The 20,772-nt window shown below is 41.6% G+C and overlaps 1 protein-coding gene across 8 annotated transcripts in view; it reads right to left on the reverse strand.

Annotated features, from left to right (window-relative positions):
* BIRC6 (baculoviral IAP repeat containing 6) overlaps window positions 1–20,772 on the reverse strand; it is a 237,943-nt gene that overhangs the window by 24,594 nt on the left and 192,577 nt on the right. For all 8 annotated transcript variants that reach the window (XM_075862828.1, XM_075862827.1, XM_075862825.1 and 5 more), the window contains exons 66-70: window positions 18,264–18,474; window positions 7,305–7,450; window positions 6,227–6,337; window positions 2,716–2,933; window positions 786–947 (exon numbers count right to left, since the gene is read on the reverse strand). In XM_075862828.1, the coding sequence (XP_075718943.1) occupies window positions 786–947; window positions 2,716–2,933; window positions 6,227–6,337; window positions 7,305–7,450; window positions 18,264–18,474 (848 nt within the window). The remainder of the gene's footprint in view (window positions 1–785; window positions 948–2,715; window positions 2,934–6,226; window positions 6,338–7,304; window positions 7,451–18,263; window positions 18,475–20,772) is intronic.

Raw genomic sequence — 20,772 nt, forward strand, 5'->3', positions numbered from 1 at the left:
TCAAAAAGTAAGAATAATTTTGAATAAAATGTATTTCGGAAGTTGCACCAATCACACTGATGCACAATTTAAAGAAAAAACAAAAACCCAAAACAAAACTATGTCAAAGGTGTCTATAGCCTTTAAAGGCTATGGACACCTCTAAACATTTTTTTGTTGCTTGTACTTTTAGAAATAAAACCGATTTGGCTTCTGCAGCTTGCTGACGGAATGAGCACAGAACAGCTTTGCCTCTTGCATTTTATTTTAATACATGCAAGCTGAAGAAGCCAAACGGTAGAACATTTTTAAATAAAAGCAATTGCAAATCTGTTTGGTTTCTAAAAGTACATGCAATAAAACAAAATATGTTCAAAGGTGTCTACAGCATTTAACATAGGATATATGGGAGAATAAGAGAATTTCACTCACGCATACTGTAGATAAATAACTTTGTGCCTAGTGAGAGGATTCAGTGTAGACTGGGTATATGTATTAGTTCCCGAAGGATAGAACTACCACAATGCTAGACACCATTTCCTACTTTTATAGGCAGGTCCCCTAATGGTGAGCCAATTCAGTATGTAGTGAACCCTTTTAAGGAGGCATTGGAGAACATGAAAAAGACAATACACCCCTTCTGTTTCATGACTATGCAGCTCCACTGAACACCATCTCTGAGTTTATTGGTAACATTGCAGTACATCATATAGCTTTTAGACATCCCTCCATAAACTGGGTGTGTGGTCTTATAATACATCCTGACATTTTGGAGAGACATAACAAAAATGAAGAGAAGTCTGTACCTTTCCATCGTTGTAAAGGTTTGGATTAAACCGAACACTGTGTCCGCCTGTCGTCTCCAAATTTACAAGTGGAGGTGAATTCGGGTAATCTTGTGGAAAGTAGACATCAAACTCAAAACATCCATTGGCATATGGGGTGTCTGCTGGACCAGTTATCAAAACCTGTGGAATGAAAATGCCACATGTAATGAACAAATCATTGCTGTTAGTTATTGGGTTGTCCAGAAAGTTATGCAAATTGATCTTAATCACAGCCTAAAGAAAAGTTATGCAAAATTCTCTATAGTGAAAATGGTGAGGAAATCTATCATATAAGTACTAGTTCTCGGCTTTACAAAAGACTAGACAACCCCTTTACCGGTTGATGACGGCCCACTGTATATATACACACACGTCCCAGATTTAAGCTTCATGCCCAAGAAATTGGGCAGCTGAATGTCAGGTGCCCAGCATTCAGAGATAGCAAAGGACCCTGGTGAGAAAATAGAAGCGGTTTTCACCGCTAACGTCTCCCCTGTACTCGGTTACACTGCGCTCAAGACTTAGAACAGCCCTAACAGTGACAATAGTTACTATTACAGGGCTGATTTCCCCTGTAACTGTTACAGTGGAAAAGAAAAGTTTAATTTTTTTTTGTAAATAATAAAGTACACAAAAGGTCTTTTCTGACCTTTCAGGGACATTAATAAAAAACAAAAAGATTTACTACCAAACAAAGAAACCAAAACTTAAAAATGACAAATAAAATTACCAAATTACCCTCAAATAGACATGTAATAGACCAAAATTTACAGTAGACAATGACAGTCACAAATAAAGAGTCTATTTTAGGGTAACACTAGATTACCAGATAAAAATGAGCTAAGAAGTAAAAAAGGATTGTTAGATATTTTATTCAAACTAGAATCCTAAAAATGCTAAAAAAAACAAATATATGTATAAAAAGAAACCTGCATTGATCACGGAAAAAAACCGCAAAAATCACGTTATAGCCGATTAACGTGTGCTAAAAATGGCTTAACGGTGCCTGGTCCTGAATAGGTAAATTACGTCAAGTGTTGCAATGCATCAGTTTACTGTTTTCTATGTAAGCTGCTGTGGATTCCGCATTGTTAACACAACTAGTGAAATGACAGAGACCTATATATAAAAGAGGGATAAACAAGCAGCACCGTTTTCCAAACACGTACGGTCAGGGTGCAATATTCCCGTTTGGACACGTGTCCCCAGAGAACAAGTGCTTGAGAAAGGCCCCATGGAGTAGGGCTGAAGCGTTGCATGTGGTGAATAAATCCACTTTTTCACTATCAAGGTGTGCTGTCTCGTATTTTGGAGGATTTGACTATATATATTATATATATATATATATATATATATATATATATATCCATATTGATACAAAAACATAATAGACAGGCAACCTAATCTAATTTCAAACAGTGCAGCCCCAAATTCCAATACGATTAAAAGGTAGGATCGTAACTTACTCTACACTGAGATTCAACATTTTATGACCCATTGGAATACAACATGTAGGCCCTGTTCACACTCAGTCTTTTGTAGGCAGAAAAAAATCTGTCTCAGAATTCCTTCAGGAACTTTGAGGCAGATTATGAACTGCCTGCATGTATTTTTCTGCGTTTTTCTAAGAGCTTTTCGCTCGTGGCACTTGAAGCTAATGGAAGGACCGCAGTGAAAACGCTCAAGAACAAGTGCCGCAGGTTTTTCCTGCCTCCTATTGATTTCAATGAAAGGTCAGAGGCGGAAACTGCGGCGAGAAAAGAAATTAATGGGGGGGGGGGATTCAGACTTTTTTTTGCTGCGGATTCCGACACTGTTTCCGCATCAAAATCAGCGCATAAAATGCAGTGTGACCAGACCCTTAAATTACAGTATTTTTGTTTAAATATATTTACAGAGAATACATTACCTTCATAATGTCTAGCCGTTCTTCATCACAACGGACAAAGACGCTGGATGAGGACGACAGTGGTAATGACGTAGAAAGTGTCACTGCCTCCTGGGCAAGGCGTCGGGCTCGCGCTGCACTGTTTGCATCACTTGCGTTTTTCACCTGAGACATGTAGTGGTAATTCACTTTAAACATCAGCTTTCCGTCGTCATCTTCAGACACCATCTCAAAGGTATCTGAAAACACAGATACAATGACAAACCGTTGAAAAGCCTTGAACACATTGGCAGGTATTGGTACTCTCTTACTTCACCTACACAGCATAGTTGCGGTCCAGCGCTTCCCTGGGTGTTGTTACGATATTCAGATTCTTTAGGTAAAATTTGTCACATTTTTGCTGTGAAAACACTTGTTTTGCAGAAAATATATGGGATAATGTAGCCCCTTCTGTAAGTTAAAAGTCAGAGGGCCAAGACACAACACTTCTTGGTGCCTTCTATTATTATTAACCTACAACAGGCTTTATAAAATATGCATCCATCTGCTGCAGAACATCTTTTTGAACAGGTTAGGGAGCTTCCTGTCAGTCACTCATTGATTGACGTGAAGACTTTGCACTTCTCTACTACAATAGGGTCTGCACCAGCTACGGAATTGTATTATGATGGACATGGAGTTGAGGGTGAAGTACAGGTTGGGGTGCTCAGGAGGGGCAGCGGTTTTATTTTCATTGTTCTTTAAACTGAATAGCCAATGCCCCAAATATGTCATATTGTACATCCATACCAAGTTATCTTAGACAAAATCTGTATTAGGGACAGCTACGTGACCAAGCTTTCTTCCTCTTCATATAGTTGTCCTATACACGTGGTTTGTAACCGGATTTAATTCATGCAAATGGGCAATGATTAGTGTAGTGACCAAAGTCGCCTAAACAGCCAGACAATTATTTGACCTCATTTTGTCTATTAGCGGGAATACTGAAAACGTCTGCTACTGAATTCATGTTCAGTCTTACAACAGAGCTAACAAGACGGCATGTAATTGGGTCATGCAGTGTGATCCCTTTGTTAGAGAATCTCCGGAGAACTGGGTCAGCCCATACATTCCCATTGTTGGAGAATCTCTAGGGAGATAGTTCTTAAAAGATGGTGGAAAACAGTTAAAAAGAAAAGGGTTTAAATCATATTAAGGTTTTAATAAGTTATAGAAAAGGGGATTAACAGCCCATATCTGAATTGTATGACTACTTTATATTATACAAAGAGAACATGAAATGGAAAGGCCAGAGGTGGCAGCAATTGGTCTAATGGTTTTATAGCCAGAACATTGAACTTCAAAAACATCAAAATACAACCAGAAGATAATGAGGTATTGCTTTAAATAAGCACTACAGTGAATTCTCTTTTTTGCACATATGCTAGCTCACCAGCAATATTCTAGCAGCGTCATTTGTTTTTTCCCAGCTCAGTGGCATCTATACATTTTGTACCGTTTCATTAAGGACAGCTGTGTCATGTGATCTCAGTCTGACCACCAGAATAGACCATGCTCTCATGTGTAGACAGGAGGTCATTTCTCTTGTGTGTCTGACTTCCTGTGAACTACAGAATTACATCACCTATGAAATCCCTCCTGGCAGCTCGGAGACACCTCCTCTCCTTACCCAGTTCATCCTCCTTGTTCCTCTGTATGTTCCCCTATGCATATAGTGCAGCTGAAGAGATGATTTCTGCCCTATCTAAGGGACCAGGAGTGCAGTGCTATAATAGGTGAGTCCATACAATGATTAACTGCAGAGCTATAAAACTCCCCTGACTCATAGTCATTGTCTATACTATCTGTGTGTGCTGTATGCAGAGAGTCTAGTGTATTTTTTTTTTTTTAAGAGCTACTCACTGTCTCCTGTGGAAAAACTGACAAGCAGGAGACAGGCTGAAGCAGCATCATATAGAAATTCTGTACTCACACTGCAAAGTAGCAGTATATTCTATGCCACTAATCAGGGTCGGACTGGCCCAGCAGAGAACCAGAGGATCCTCCAGTGGGCCCAGACAATGGGTCTTAGATGTTCAGCAGAAGACCACCACATTTGGAGGTGACTTTGGAGCCAATCACTTGCCACTAGGCTCGATTTCTTATGGGATGATTCACAAGATGATATATCCTGTGTGTACAATGATAACACGACTATGATGAAATGAAAAGTGGACATATACATGTTCTATATAGATGGAGGGTGGGCCCTCAGAATTCTCTCCTCTGATGGGCCCAAGGCACCCCAGTCTGGCGCTGTCAATGATATATCTCATGCTGCTTTTAGGAGTCCTGACACCATACAAACCGCTTTTTACACAATCAAATTATTGAAAACTATATATCACCAAGCTCAGCATCTCCCCTGTATCCTATGCTGCCCCCAGATAGATCAAGTAGAGACCTGACATCCACCTTAACTGGCTGTAGACCTACACATATGCCATTTAAGGGAAGGTGTCACGGAAAAAAAATGTTTTTATATGTTTTTGCTGTTAGTAAGTTATTAAAATAAATTTTATTTGTGTTTTTGTGTTCTACTTTTTACTTCTCTATGGGGGCTGCCATTTTTTTTTTAAATCTCTGTATATGTCGATTAACGACACATACAGAGATGGAATACGGCACATACATCCCCATAGTGAATGCAAACGGGAGCCGTTCCATTCACTATAGCACACACAGTCCAAAAGGAAGGTCTTCGGCCGAGCGACATCCGGAGCCATTTTGATGTGGACCAGAAGCTGGGGCCGGACAGTAAGATGACTACTTCCAGACGCGGCTTCCGCCCATATGTTCAGAAGCAAGGACTAGGAGCGGAGGCAGCGGCAGGAGCAGGTAAGTTATGTTTGTGTATGTTCGTGTTATACTGTGTATTTACCACTGTATCTAATCCTCCTACACTGTGCATTCGCTCAAAAAATGGCGGTACACAGTGTAGGAGGTTTGAACATTCAATCCCCTCCTTTCTCCTGGCACTAGCCAGGATAAAGGAGGGGGGATTGTTTGAGGACGCTAGAGCGAGTTTGTCTTCTCCAATTTTGCAGCATAAAGCAATGCGGTTGCTTTACCACATGCCAATGCTGCAATTTTGGGAATTGCTCCCTCTAGTGACAAGCACATGGAAATGTTATAAATTAAAATTTAATTTATAATATTTCCTCACTTGTGAAAAAATTAAAAAAATTAAAACAATGTGTGATCATTTATATACTAACAGTTTAACTAAAAAAAAATATATATATATATATATTTTTCTAGCGACACATTCCCTTTAATATGACCAATTATGGCAATTTATACAGATAATCCATTGTTCCAGTAACATTCATATGTAATATAATAGGAGGCACATTACTGCACTGCAGGGAGAATAGATTACAATGCAGATCATAAAGTACTGATTTCAGGTCAAGTAGAAAGCTGACCTATTTACATACGTATAGAAGTAAAAACCGTACAGTGAAAAAAAACAAAAAGCTTGTTTTCTTACCAAACTGGAGTTTTTTCATAATCGCAACATATTTCTCTTCCAAGGACCGTAAGACTAAAAAAGGCTTCGATTTCACAGAGACCTTACTGGAGAATTCAGCCATCTTCTTTTCTGGAGGATATGAAAAACGAAATGGATCACATTAAAACGTTATACAACTATTGAGACACATGACTATATATAAAGGGGGCATTTATTAAAGCCGATATAAAGAAAATGTTAAACAGATGCCCATTGCATTCATATTCACACATTTTTCAGAGCCCCTAAGGAAGCAGCAACCTAACTGGTTGCCATGGGCAAATTCTCCTCTTTTGGCTTTAAATAGATCTTTGTTATTATAAAGAGGACCTGCCCATAAAACAACAATGCTGGAGCATCTTTTCTTATGCCATCTGATTTTCATAAATCGACAACTGGATGTTACCATTCCTCTTGTCAAAGGGGTCTGTCTCTACACAGGCCAAGACTGTGAACGCTCATTTGCCTGTGTCAGATTGTGTAGGCATACCACACAGGTGGTAGCGTCCAGTTGTAAATTTATTCATAAATTTGTAGGAGGAACAACAGAGGAGGGATAGAACGCAGCATACAAAGAAAAGTTGCTCCAGAATTTTTATATTTATAGGGAATACTAGTTTTTACTAAAACAGACATGTCAGGAAAGCAGACTGATCGTCTTTAAAGTGGATCTGTCACCTTACATAGGGCAGCATGTTAGAGCTACTGTTCCGCGCCCCTAGTAGCCAAAATGGCACAATTAAATGTTGTGTTGTTTGGCTAAAAGACGCACTGAAAGAATACACGGGACTTATTGTTATGAGTCTGCTGTATTCATGAGGGGAGCGCTCCATCCATTCACCCCTCTCTGCCGTGACTGACAGGCTGTGCTGTATACATGTATACACAGCTGCCTGTTTATCACCGGCCTGAAGGGCAGGAGGATGTGGGAGGAGCGCTTCCCTCATGAAAAGTAGATTTACTACTAAACAAAGAAGATGACTAATCCTAAATACTTTGAATCAAACATTAAAAAATACTTTAAAAGTCCCCGTGCCGGTCCTGTGACTGGTCTCACCTTGATTAGCTTGACGGAGGCTGGTGGTGGCGGCATACACTATCTCTGCTGTTCTCTGAATGTCTGGCACCAACAGAGTTAGTCCTTCTGGCTCAGGATCTGATGCATCTGGTTTCACTCCAGCTTTGGCCTTATCTTTCTTGGACCTATGAATTTTTGGGCAAGGTATAAAACAAAAAAATGACATTCTAGCTGCAGTAAAGAATGGCAACATTTATCTTGGAACAGGCGTGCAGCACAAAATCTTTAACCTCGAGCTATATTTCCCACCTCACTCTTGAAAACGTATTAATCACAATCTAAATTTTGCACATGCTATAACTTAGTGTCCTTTTTTTTATTAATGACATGATCTGATCATTTTAAAAATAATCTCAAAAAGCCACTGGCACAGGAGCCTTTGTCACAGTATTTGGTATGATCAATAAGTGGTCCTGTAAAAGGGTATGTCCCCTTTAAGATTTAATAAAGATTCTGAATAATGCTGAATTAGTACAATTGTGCCCAATAGCAGCCTCTCAAAGAGCTGATCAGAGGGCATAGAAATAACCTGCTACATATGCCGACCCTCTGCTGGCATTTCCGTGGTTGTACCTGCACGGACATTGCTAAGGTGCATTCATTCAATAGAGCTGCTCATGATGGCAGTTTTTCTGTAAAAAAAAAAAAAAAAAAAAAGCTTTCTCCACCTAAACGTATTTTAAGAAAAACCTAATTAAAGGGGTTGTCTTATGCAGACAACCCCTTTTCAGACTGAAGACACCCCAACTATTGTATTGTCGGGGGAAGCGGTGGCCATCCATATACTCCGCCACACTACTTTGGCTAATAGAGGGGGTCCTGACTGGGGGTCCCACCTCTATAAAATCCATATGACCTAAATAGGGCAAATGGAAAAGGGTTGTCTTGAACAAACAAACTCTTTAATAAATTATTCTGAGATGGAGAAATGGGTTAGCTTGAATGCTGTCAAGCTTTTCTTCTAAGGGCCTGTTCACACAGAGTATTTGGACGAGCTTTTTGAAGCGGAAACCGCTCTGCAAAACTCGTCAAAAACCGGCCAAAAATGCCTCCCATTGATTTCAATGAGAAGCGGGGGCGGTTTTCTCCCGCGAGACACGCCCTATCTTCGCGCATTTATGCCTCTGACCTCCCATTGACATCAATGGGTGGCAGAGAAAGCGTATTTCGCTGAGCTTTTTGCCCGTAGCACTCAATGGGCGCGAGCGAAAAACGCGGCAAACTACGTGCAGGAAGGACAAAATCTGCCTCGAAATCCCAAACGGAATTTTGAGGCAGAATTTTCCTCCTGCAAAAAAACTCTGTGTGAACGAGGCCTAACAAGTTGAACAGAAGACCCACATCAGGCAGCCAGGTTGCTAGGAACAGCTTACCCAACAATCATAGCCTTTGTTCACACTTGTGTTGTGCTGTTCTGTGGCCCCTGATGGGCAATAAATATAACAAACCGTACTCTTGTGGAGGGGGGTGCAAACATTAGCCAGGAAAGTAGCCACAGGAATCCAGAATTGTAACTTGGAAGATCAGTGACCGCACATCTAGTCAAAATTCCTAGTTCTCTGGTGCAGAAACGTGTTGAGATTACAACAGGGTCATTATCAAGTCGAATAGCTCAGCCTGCTTAGTCATGATGTAAATCCATAATGCATTACAAAGCTGATCCATCATTTTTGCCACGGATCCTTTATTAAAAATAAATAAAAACCGAACTCATGATGCCAGTGTGAACAAAGCCTTATTAATGGGGTTCACCAGGCAGCAGAAAACTAGAAGCAAGTCGATCTCGGATTACGCACGTCTTACTGAGAAATGGCTATTAAACGAGGGGTAGGAATCCGGCAAGGAGGCTTCTCGGGACTTCAATTACAGCTTTCTCCATTAAAGAGGCTCTGTCACCAGATTTTGCAACCCCTATCTGCTATTGCAGCAGATAGGCGTTGCAATGTAGATTACAGTAACGTTTTTATTTTTAAAAAACGAGCATTTTTGGCCAAGTTATGAACATTTTTGTATTTATGCAAATGAGGCTTGCAAAAGTACAACTGGGTGTGTTTACAGTAAAAGCACAACTGGGCGTGTATTATGTGCGTACATCGGGGCGTTTTTACTACTTTTACTAGCTGGGCGTTCTGATGAGAAGTATCATCCACTTATCTTCAGAACGCCCAGCTTCTGGCAGTGCAGACACAGCCGTGTTCTCGAGAGATTACGCTGTGACGTCACTTCCCCAGGTCCTGCATCGTGTCAGACGAGCCGGCACCAGAGGCTACAGATGATTCTGCAGCAGCATCGGCGTTTGCAGGTAAATCGATGTAGCTACTTACCTGCAAACGCTGATGCTGCTGCAGAATCAACTGAAGCCTCTGGTGCCGGCTCGTCTGACACGATGCAGGACCTGTGAGTGACGTCACAGTGCTGCACTGCCAGAAGCTGGGCGTTCTGAAGAGAAGTGGATGATACTTCTCATCAGAACGCCCAGCTAGTAAAAGTAGTAAACACGCCCCGATGTACGCACATAATACACGCCCAGTTGTACTTTTACTTTTCAACACGCCCAGTTGTACTTTTGCAAGCCTCATTTGCATAAATACAAAAATGGCCATAACTTGGCCAAAAATGCTAGTTTTTTAAAAATAAAAACGTTACTGTAATCTACATTGCAGCGCCGATCTGCTGCAATAGCAGATAGGGGTTGCAAAATCTGGTGACAGAGCCTCTTTAACTACTGCGGCACTACCTTAGTTTTATAAAACTAAATTTAGATGGAAAACCACTCTCATGGACAAGTTCCATTAGTGATCCTTGTAAAAGACCTGATTGTCAATAACTATACGAAATCTGAAAACAGATCCCCATTACATATCATGCACGGATATGACCTAAGAGAGATGCAACAGATCAACCTATATTCGTGTGCTCGGGGATTATGACATTGTTACATCTTTTCCTGCGATTAAATTACTAGAGAAATACTAAGTTTGCGAAATGCTGAAACATTAAAACTGCTGCTTTAGGAAACGCAGAGTTATGAAATCTCGAAATCTTTGGGGTAGAGTAAGGCCTTATTCACACGACAGTGAAAAAAAATGTCCATTTAAAACTGATCAACTGTCAGTTTTTCATGGCCATTTTGCATCAGTGTGTCTCTAAATTTTCATCCGTTTCAAGTCCATCTGTCCGTTTTTAATGGCCGTTTGACATCCATTTTGCATCAGTTTTTCATGGCCGTTAAAAAAACTGATGAATTTCATTGGTCAGGCTTTTTTTTGTCCCAGCCCCCTGAAAACAACCAAAGGAAGGTCACATGTTCACCTAGACAATATTTACATCCTCCCTGTAGATGATGCCACACACCTCCTGTATATCATGCCACACACCTCCCTGTATATGATGCCACACACCTCCCTGTATATGATGCCACACACCTCCCTGTATATGATGCCACACACCTCCCTGTATATGATGCCACACACCTCCCTGTATATGATGCCACACACCTCCCTGTATATGATGCCACACACCTCCCTGTATATGATGCCACACATCTCCCTGTATATGATGCCACACACCTCCCTGTATATGATGCCACACACCTCCCTGTATATGATGCCACACAGCCTCCCTGTATATGATGCCACACACCTCCCTGTATATGATGCCACACACCTCCCTGTATGTGATGCCACACACCTCCCTGTATGTGATGCCACACACCTCCCTGTATGTGATGCCACACACCTCCCTGTATATGATGCCGCACACCTCCCTGTATGTGATGCCACACACCTCCCTGTATATGATGCCGCACACCTCCCTGTATATGATGCCACACACCTCCATGTATATGAAGCCACACACCTCCCTGTATATGATGCCACACACCTCCCTGTATATGATGCCACACACCTCCCTGTATATGATGCCGCACACCTCCCTGTATATGATGCCGCACACCTCCCTGTATATGATGCCGCACACCTCCCTGTATATGATGCCGCACACCTCCCTGTATATGATGCCGCACACCTCCCTGTATATGATGCCGCACACCTCCCTGTATATGATGCCACACACCTCCCTGTATATGATGCCACACACCTCCCTGTATTTGATGCCACACCAGCCTCCCTGTAGATGCCACACACCTCCCTGTATATGATGCCACACAGCCTTCTTGTATATGCCACACGCCTCCCTGTATATGATGCCACACCTGCCTCCCTGTAGATGATGCTACACCTGCCTCCCTGTAGATGATGCCACACCTGCCTCCCTGTAGATGATGCCACACCAGCCTCCCTGTAGATGATGCCACACCAGCCTCCCTGTAGATGATGCCACACCAGCCTCCCTGTAGATGCCATACCAGCCTCCCTGTAGATGCCACACCAGCCTCCCTGTAGATGCCACACCAGCCTCCCTGTAGATGCCACACCAGCCTCCCTGTAGATGCCACACCAGCCTGCCTGTAGATGCCACACCAGCCTCCCTGTAGATGCCACACCAGCCTCCCTGTAGATGCCACACCAGCCTCCCTGTAGATGCCACACCAGCCTGCCTGTAGATGCCACACCAGCCTCCCTGTAGATGCCACACCAGCCTCCCTGTAGATTGTGCCACATACTCACGAGAGCAGCGCCGTCTCTCCTCTTCTTCACTTGTGGTCACTCGTCTGCACGGGATCTGGCAAGGCAGCGCGACGGGGCGATGACGTCATCAAGGCGCCTTCAAACCCATGAAGACGAGTGACCACACGTGAAGAAGCACCGCAAACGTGAGTATGCCAACGATAGCCAGCAAGGGAACTAGTAGTTCCCTTGCCAGTGCCCATGTAACAGATCCGTTTTTAACGGTTGTTACATGTATTGACAGCCGTTAAAAACGGATCCATTGACTTCTATGGGGGCCGTCAGGCCGTTAAAACGGCCAAAAATAGGACATGTCCTATTTTTTGACGGCCATTATTCACGGGCCGTTAAAAAAACGGCCGTGTGAATGCACCCATAGAATATCATTGTTCTGAAAACGGCCATGTGAAAGCCGTTAAAAGGATGGCCATCACATGGCCGTTTTTCACTGTCGTGTGAATAAGGCCTAAGAAGTCACAAATAACATCAACATTATATGTTCAGATCGCATTACCAAAGAAATTCACTCGCTGTATGGTTAGGTGTTGAACCCAGGGGGATGAGCAAAGACACAGTCGAGGTGTACGGCCGTTTCCACGCTTCCAACAATAAATTACATTACCTTATTCCTTCACAATCAGCTTTCCTGGTTTCCCTGCATTCAGCACATTATCCGTTTGCTGATATACGAAGCTTTTGAAGCATTTTCTTAGAAATCACAGGAACTAACAGCTGTCAGGACAACTAGTGCACAAGCGAAGTTTTCACAGGCAACGTAGTTGGAAGCAAACAATAGTAATGTCAGCAATACACAAGCTGCTTCTCTGGCTGATCAATATTACAGAGTCATGTGCATTTTAATTGCACTATTCAGTCTTTACGAAGGGTTTATGCCATGGAAATCTGCAGCACACAGGCCATAAAAGCAAAATCTGTAGCCTGACATTTTGCTGTCCAATTTGGCATCAGTCATCACGAGGCGGTTAGAGAAAACACACGGCCGTGACAAGGGAACAATTTGGCAAGAGAGACTTTTTTTTTTTTTATAGTGAAAAAAAAAAAGACAAATATGATTAGGGATTAAACTAAATGAATTAATTGGCTAACATGCCACTTTCTCTTTGCACAGCACTTTCCTTTACAAATATGTTCCGCAGAATTTCCATGCCAGCAAGCACTTTTTTCAGCCCCTTTCTTTGTAAGCAGATAGCTGGTACAGCAGAAAGGAGCTTACATCTGTCTCTTGAGATCAGACAAGAATTAGATTTTGCCTTGGGAATTCAAAACAAAAAAAAAAATAAAATAAAATAAAAAAAATAAATAAAAACACTTAACAAAAAATAACATCCCTCCCTCACTTGGCCCTGTGAGAAACGGTCTCACTAAAGAAGAAAATAAATTATCTTCAAACCTTTACAATGGGCTGTGGTACAGCACACAGCAGCCCCAGAGAAGCTCTATTTATTTCATCTGCGTTCCCACTGCAGCTGTATCCCAACTTGCCTTCAGATTACAATCCTTTCAAAACGCTACTTTACTTTTTGACTCCCACTTTGTAACTACTTTCTAGGGCACGCTTACGCCTCAGGTGTACCTATTAATACTCAGATAAAATGACAAAACATACACCATACTGAATGTGCCTACTGGTTTTTTTTCTCTCTCTAGCTCAAGTATGTACACCCATGGCGATCATTCTACAGCTTGTTCACACTAGCATTTGAGCTTCCATTTGCCCCTCCAAAATTTCCCATAGGAAAATGGGAAAAGATCAAAGCTAAACAAAAAAAAGTGTGAAGCAATCCTACACAGGCGTCTCAAGGGAAGAATGGAGCTCTTGCATACTATTGTGAACGAAGATGGTCCACTCTCCCATGGTGCATAGCTTTTGATAGATTGAATACATGATAGATTAGATACTGGTGTACCACATCAGGGCTCTCCTTCTCTGCCCAGAAGGCAGCTGCTGTCCACTCAGATCAGGTCATCAACGCAGGGAATGCTGTGGTTTCTATTCACACTACAGGGTTCGGGTGTCGGCCATTAAAAACGGGCATCTATGTCTGTTTTTGCATCTGTTCCGTGTTTTCTGTTTTTGACACATTTTTTAAAACAGATGAATTTTATGTGTAGATAATAAAACCGTGCCCTCTGTATATAATGCCACAGTACCCCCTGTAGATGTCACACAGCCCCCCTGTACATGGCACCACACAGCGCCAACCCCACTGTACATAGCACTACCCGTTTCCCCTTTAGTGCCACATCCCCCGTTGATAATGCTATAGTACCCCCTGTAGATTTGTCACACAGCCCCCCCGTAGATAGCAGCACACAGTTCCCACTGTAGATGGCGCCACACAGCGTCCCCCTGTAGATCGCACCGCCCCCTTTGTTTATAGCAGCCCCCTTCCCCTGTACTGTAGATAGCGCCACTGGAGCTCCCTCTAGCAGAGGAATCCCTGGCCACAGCATTGCTGATGCTGTGCCCAGGGGTTCCCTCCAGGAGGAGTCCCTGACATTAATGTCCATATATGGAGAGTGACCTCAGGGGTTTTCCCTCTAGGAGCGGAATCTCCGGCCAGATCGGCAACAGGGATTCCGCTTAATCAGTAGCCATTGATATCACTCTCCAGGGCTTCCCCGAGCACAGCACTTAAAGTAGTGCTGTGCCCGGGGAATCCTCGGCGAGTGGAGGAGCTACCACTGCTCCTCCGTTGTGAACGAATTCTGAAGTAGGGACCTGATGGTTCCCTGCTTCAGTATTAGTTCAACTGTTGACAGCCGGACATACTTTGACGGTTAGTAGGTAGTCAGGGGCTCCGCTTGGAGCGGAATCCCCGGCAATGCTATGACCGGGGATTCCGCTTTCAGCCCACATCCACCTTCCCGCCGGGTGCTGCTGGAAGGTGCATGCGGCAGCACCCGGTGTTCATACAGCTACACTGTACCAAGATAGGATACGGCGCCGGACCCATAAACGCTGTAGGTAATGTTTTTGGATCCGGCGCCACAACTTATGTCCTCTGTGCCAGAACAGATCCCATAGAAAGCTATGGGATCCATTCTAGCATCAGTTTGCCTCCGGCTTTTCTTCAGCACGCCGGAGGTAAACTGAAGTGGACGCCGGACATATGTGAACGGCCCCTAACACATGGTTGGGCCAGGTCCACCATAGCGTCTTCAGCTTTGACTAAGAGGGGTCTTAAGTGGGGGAACCCCTTTTATGCCTTCTAGAGCACATGGAAAGGGGTTGCCGTCCTGAAAAAAAACCCTTTAGCAAACATTAAAAAGAACAAAACACAACAGCAAAAAATGGCACGTTAGCTAGGCCGTAATTGACAGGGTTGGAAGAGTCAGAGGAACCATGTAACCAATGCTCCAAAAAGTTTTCTACTGGACCTTAACTTTTCTAGGTTGTTTTCTATTAACATCTATGAATACTGACCTATTAGACTGGCCATAACCATCACCGATTGTTTAAAGTGCAACCGTTGTTTCAATTTTCCCCCCATATATCCATAGTACAAGTGAATATAAAGAAACTTTGTAACATATATCTTATTGGAGAAAAATGTCTCTCTCACTCTACTTATCAGACTTGTCTGAGGAGGGAGCTGCTGGAGAGAGAGCGACAGATATTGCTGCAGTGTCTAATATTTTATCTCACCCCAGTGCTGGATTCACAGATGCACTGCTCATTACTGCTGTATAAGCTCCTCCATATTGCTTCTAGTAAGTGTTTTACGGTTTCACCCGAGTGGTGGATTCTAGTAAACCATTTACCAGAAGAGTCTGTCTCCCTGAAGCAGCTTTCTCCTTCTGCTGCCCCCTCCCCTCTCTATAGACTTCTATGGGCAGCAGCTAACCTGATCCATCAAGTGAGCAGTGTTCATCTCTGCCCCATTGGATATGGATTTTAGCAGTGAATTGAGGGTGAGTGATCAGTGCAGGAAGAAAGGGGAGGGGGAAAGAGTGATAAGTGGAGAAAGAGGCATATTTCTCTCAAAAAAATATATTACAAAGCTTCATAGATTAGTTTTTTCTTTTGATTTCTGGATTATTTTTTTTAATGACTTACACTTTAATGCATTGGTGTCATGGATGGGAATACAAAAACAAATAAATTAAATCCCCTATGGCAACATGTCTGTTTTTTCATGTATTAAGAAAAAATAAATAAATGGTTACATGCACCACCAGTCATTGTAAAAACAAAGCAGTACTTCAATTGCAATACATCAAGCAGAAGCGAAGGGCTAAGAAGAGGCTTATAATTGAAACTGTTAATTAAGCTTGTGGCAAACACTGACATGCATGCCTCCTCCACGCAGCTACGTGAAATGTACATCTATTTATAGAAAAATGAATTTTTGCAACCTATATACACACGCATTGGATTCCTGACTGGCATACCTATTTGTTTGGCGGTGTCTACTATTTGCCAAACAGTATTTTCCCTAACAGCATAATTAACGTTACAATAAACATGCAATATATTTTAGATTTGGACATAATGCCCTAATAAATAATTACAGGATATGAAAAAGCAGTCAAAAATAGATGACAATTTTTTACGTAAGTTTCACAGATTAACATATTTAAAAAAAAAAAAAAACAAAACAAAAAAACAAACAAACCAACCAGTATCATAAAATAAGTATCGGAATCTTAAATGGGTTGACTAGTTTAGAAAACCCATTTCCATATACCATTTTAGGCAATTCTGAGTTAATAGAGGAGGGTTCCTTTTACAGGATCTTTATCTCTTGGCCAAAGTAGAGAGTGGTTACAAAAAGCGTTTCTCACTCTGGAGGACCTCTCCTGCATTATACAGCGGTCACATTTATATGAATGGGCACTGTTGCCTGCTTCGTATTATATATGCGGATTGAGAAATATGGTATGGGTGGGAGGGCGTTATTTTCACCCCTGGTGTATATATAATTGGATACCACAGTTTGTGGATCCTGGCCGAAACTAAACCCTTTAGTTGGCCTTATGGGCTAATTGTTGATCCTTCACCATCTTTTAGGTCACAAAGAACGATGCTTCATTTTCCAAATGTAAGAGCCATTGTTAAACTCCACATAATATAGACTACTGTTAATAGGGATTTTCCCTTCATAATACCAGGAAAATATTTACATTTTTATTTGTTATTCTACTATTATGTACAAGTCAATATATTTGTATATCGCTCTTTCGAGATATTATCGCAAATGCCCATCTCCAAGATGGCGTCTTTTTCTTCATACTGAGAATGCACCTGACATGTCATTGTTACTGTGGCCTGATGCATGCACAGTTGGTGATTTGGCCACCGGCTTCGCTTGTGCCGGTTGGCCTATAATTAGTAGCCATGCGTAGTGGTAATGGGTGGACGTTGGGTTTCACGAGGGGTAAGTCTCCTTTGGTATGCATATGTCTTAATGAAGTTTTCAAATTAATATGCACAACTGTTTGATAGTTTATATTATCCTTAAAGATTCTTAGTGGTCACATGTATATTGCAATATATTTTTTGGAACACTTCGATACCCATCTACTGGATGTTCTTGATGTATTATATGATCACTGGTCTTTAAGATTTATGTATTTTTTGTACTCTCCCATTAATTGTATTTGATTACGGTTAAGGAGTCCTTATATACTGGTCACTGTTTGCATTAACACTATGCCTGAGAAAGGCTCTGTGGGGCTGGATTGTTGCATGGGTAAGTAAAATGTATTTTTATTTTTGGATGTGATGTCTTGCCTCTCTTGGATAAGAAATAGTCCTTAGGCTCACACCCGCATTTAATATATATGACGGATAAATTTACCAACGTCTGCAACTGTATGTCAAACCCCATACATCAGTGAAATATACACTAGAATGGTCACCAGACGTGTTATGTAACCCTGTGAGTACATTAGTGGATCTGGCAATTACATAGCAAACAAAATATTAACTGCGGCTTGAAATTCTCTACATTTCAAAACGTTCACCGGTTTTTATCCCCATATCGATGCTGCGGAGTACCCAAACTGAAGTACATCCCCAGATCAAAAATTAACCAGTCACTGAGGAGACTCCAACATGTCATTTTGCTGAAGGCTCCATGTTCAGAAGGGCAGGTCATGAGGACAAAGGGGTGTTTTAATATAAATAAGTCCTTAAATCCCATTAATTCCTTCCCCCCCCCCCCCCACAGTATATTCCCTATTTCTCTCTTACGTGTCATGTACAGTAAGCATCTAGCTTTATGAAGTGCAGGAAAATTATTTTAAGTACAGTTTTGCTTGTAATGTCAAAACCAAGCCTTACCTTAACCTGTTCGTATAGGTGTCTACACAGGTTTTCATTTTTGCCAGCAAAGTCCCCACAGATGCCTGGGACTCTGATAGTTCCTCCTCTTCGTCTCCATTAATGCCAGAGAGAGGAAGTAGCAGAGGTACCAGGGCTACACATGAAGCGATCCCTCGGAGCAACTCCAGCAAGGCCCGATACAAGGGCACATGTCGAGCCATGTCCAACACTATAAAGACAAAATATAATGAAGATACATTTTAGCAATTGTTGTCCACTAAATGATCAACAAAGAAACAAAGTGGACTTGACATCTTTCGGGTTTTTGTTTTTTAAGCGCTCATATATTGAAGGGGTATATGTGCCACCTATTTTGCACGATCGATCTGCATTTAGGGATGCAGTTTAGCAGGCACAGCGGCAACATGAGTTTATATAGTGGAATATGTAAGATGCAGTGATTTAGGAGAAGAAGCCCTAACATATAAAGCTTATAAAAAGTAAAATCTTATGTAAAAGAGCTATTCTCTGTATGTAAGTATATGGTAAAAAGTATTGATCATCCATTGAAAAACATTAAAAGTCAGTCCATCAATGGACGATAACAGGGTACAGAGTGCATACAACACATGGAGATATGACGGACATCGGAGCAGGTTTCATATGCCAGTCTTCGTCTGAAACTTGCTGGAGTAAGCTGCAACAGATCTATGAGACGCCACACGCCTCTTAATAAATTTGTTGCATCTCGTGCTGTGCATTTGAATTAAAATGAAATGTACGCAAGCTACGAGCTGGCGTAGATTTGTGAAATACTTCACGCCAGTTTCTGGTGAAAATTATCGTAAAATTGGTCGATCGCGATGGCAACGTCCACTTTTCTGTTAAGTGGCGTAAGCGACGTCAAAGCTAAAAAGTCACAAAATGTTTGTGCATTATTGCGACTTTTCTACGCCAGTAAAATGGTGCAGATCATTTGATAAAATTCCCCGCTTTATTTTCACTGGCCTGTTAAAGAATTAGTCTTCAAGAAAATAGACGACCGTCCCACTATCAAAATCCTTCATCAGATTTGACATGCAACAACGAAGACAATATTAACATTGGATAATGACACAATAATACAAACATTTGTAATGTCACTTCAATACCGAGCAGTCTTTGTTAGAATGTACTTTGACTAAAACGACCACAACACAATCCTTACGAGGTGTATAGGTAAGTAATTCTTACTTTAACCGCATCTATACCAAGCGTAACCCCTGCTATGCTCTGTTCCCAATAACAGTCATTGCATTAGTATCATGTTGCCATCAATAATGATTTTAGAGACTAGGGCTTGGTAATTGTTAGCAGTTGAATTCTCCAGCAAGCTATGACCCTGTGCAAGCCGCATTTTCCCATTGCCTCAAGCGCCACAAATTCCAAGTGAATACAGTGGTACGTGCAGCACAATGCAGGATTTTATTACGTGCCATGAAATGCTACACCGGTAAATCAATACCACCAACATAGGCTGCGGTCATGGAACTGTAAAGGATATTTAGTCGCCCTGTGAAGTGTTATCCAGAGTCTCATACCAATATACGAAGAAAAAAAATCAAATGCAATACCATGGTTGCAGAAAATGTTACATGTATATTTACCATCAATATATAGACTCCAAACGAAATTGTAATAGTGGCTGGAGACTGTTTAAAGCACCACTGTCCCCCCATATCATCTAGGCGGCTCCATATACTAATCAATATGACACAGAGAACCAATTCAAGAGCCTTTGACGCCAACAATATAAAAATTATTTATTTTATTAAACAGACACCATAAAGTTAAAATAGACAAACAGATATGACTCTAGTATAACTGGCGGAGACCGCACCCACAGATTGTTACCGACTGTAGTCAATGGGCAAATACGTGAATATATTTGTACCAACCACCTTCAAGAATAAGTGATCAAGGACAGTGCATTACATAAAGTTAGCTGGTCAGATTCAAAAAACTTACCCATAATGGCAACAAAAAGTGGAAGAAGTGTCTGCTCCGCCGTATCAGCCCCGGCGGAGCAGACACTTCTTCCACTTTTTGTTGCCATTATGGGTAAGTTTTTTGAATCTGACCAGCTAACTTTATGTAATGCACTGTCCTTGATTACTTATTCTTGAAGGTGGTTGGTACAAATATATTCACGTATTTGCCCATTGACTACAGTCGGTAACAATCTGTGGGTGCGGTCTCCGCCAGTTATACTAGAGTCATATCTGTTTGTCTATTTTAACTTTATGGTGTCTGTTTAATAAAATAAATAATTTTTATATTGTTATATTGGCGTCAAAGGCTCTTGAATTGGTTCTCTGTGTCATGTATATTTACCATTAACATTGGATACCAAGTAATCGAAAAAAATAAAAATGTATATATATATTATTGATACAAACACACACATGTATTACATATCCAACAGAATAATAAAAGGAATCAAAATGAAACCTTAAAACCTATCTAGCCATTTGTTTTTCCTTAAATA

This window comes from Rhinoderma darwinii, chromosome 4, assembly GCF_050947455.1.
Source record: "Rhinoderma darwinii isolate aRhiDar2 chromosome 4, aRhiDar2.hap1, whole genome shotgun sequence".
Classification (NCBI taxonomy): Eukaryota; Metazoa; Chordata; class Amphibia; order Anura; family Rhinodermatidae; genus Rhinoderma; species Rhinoderma darwinii.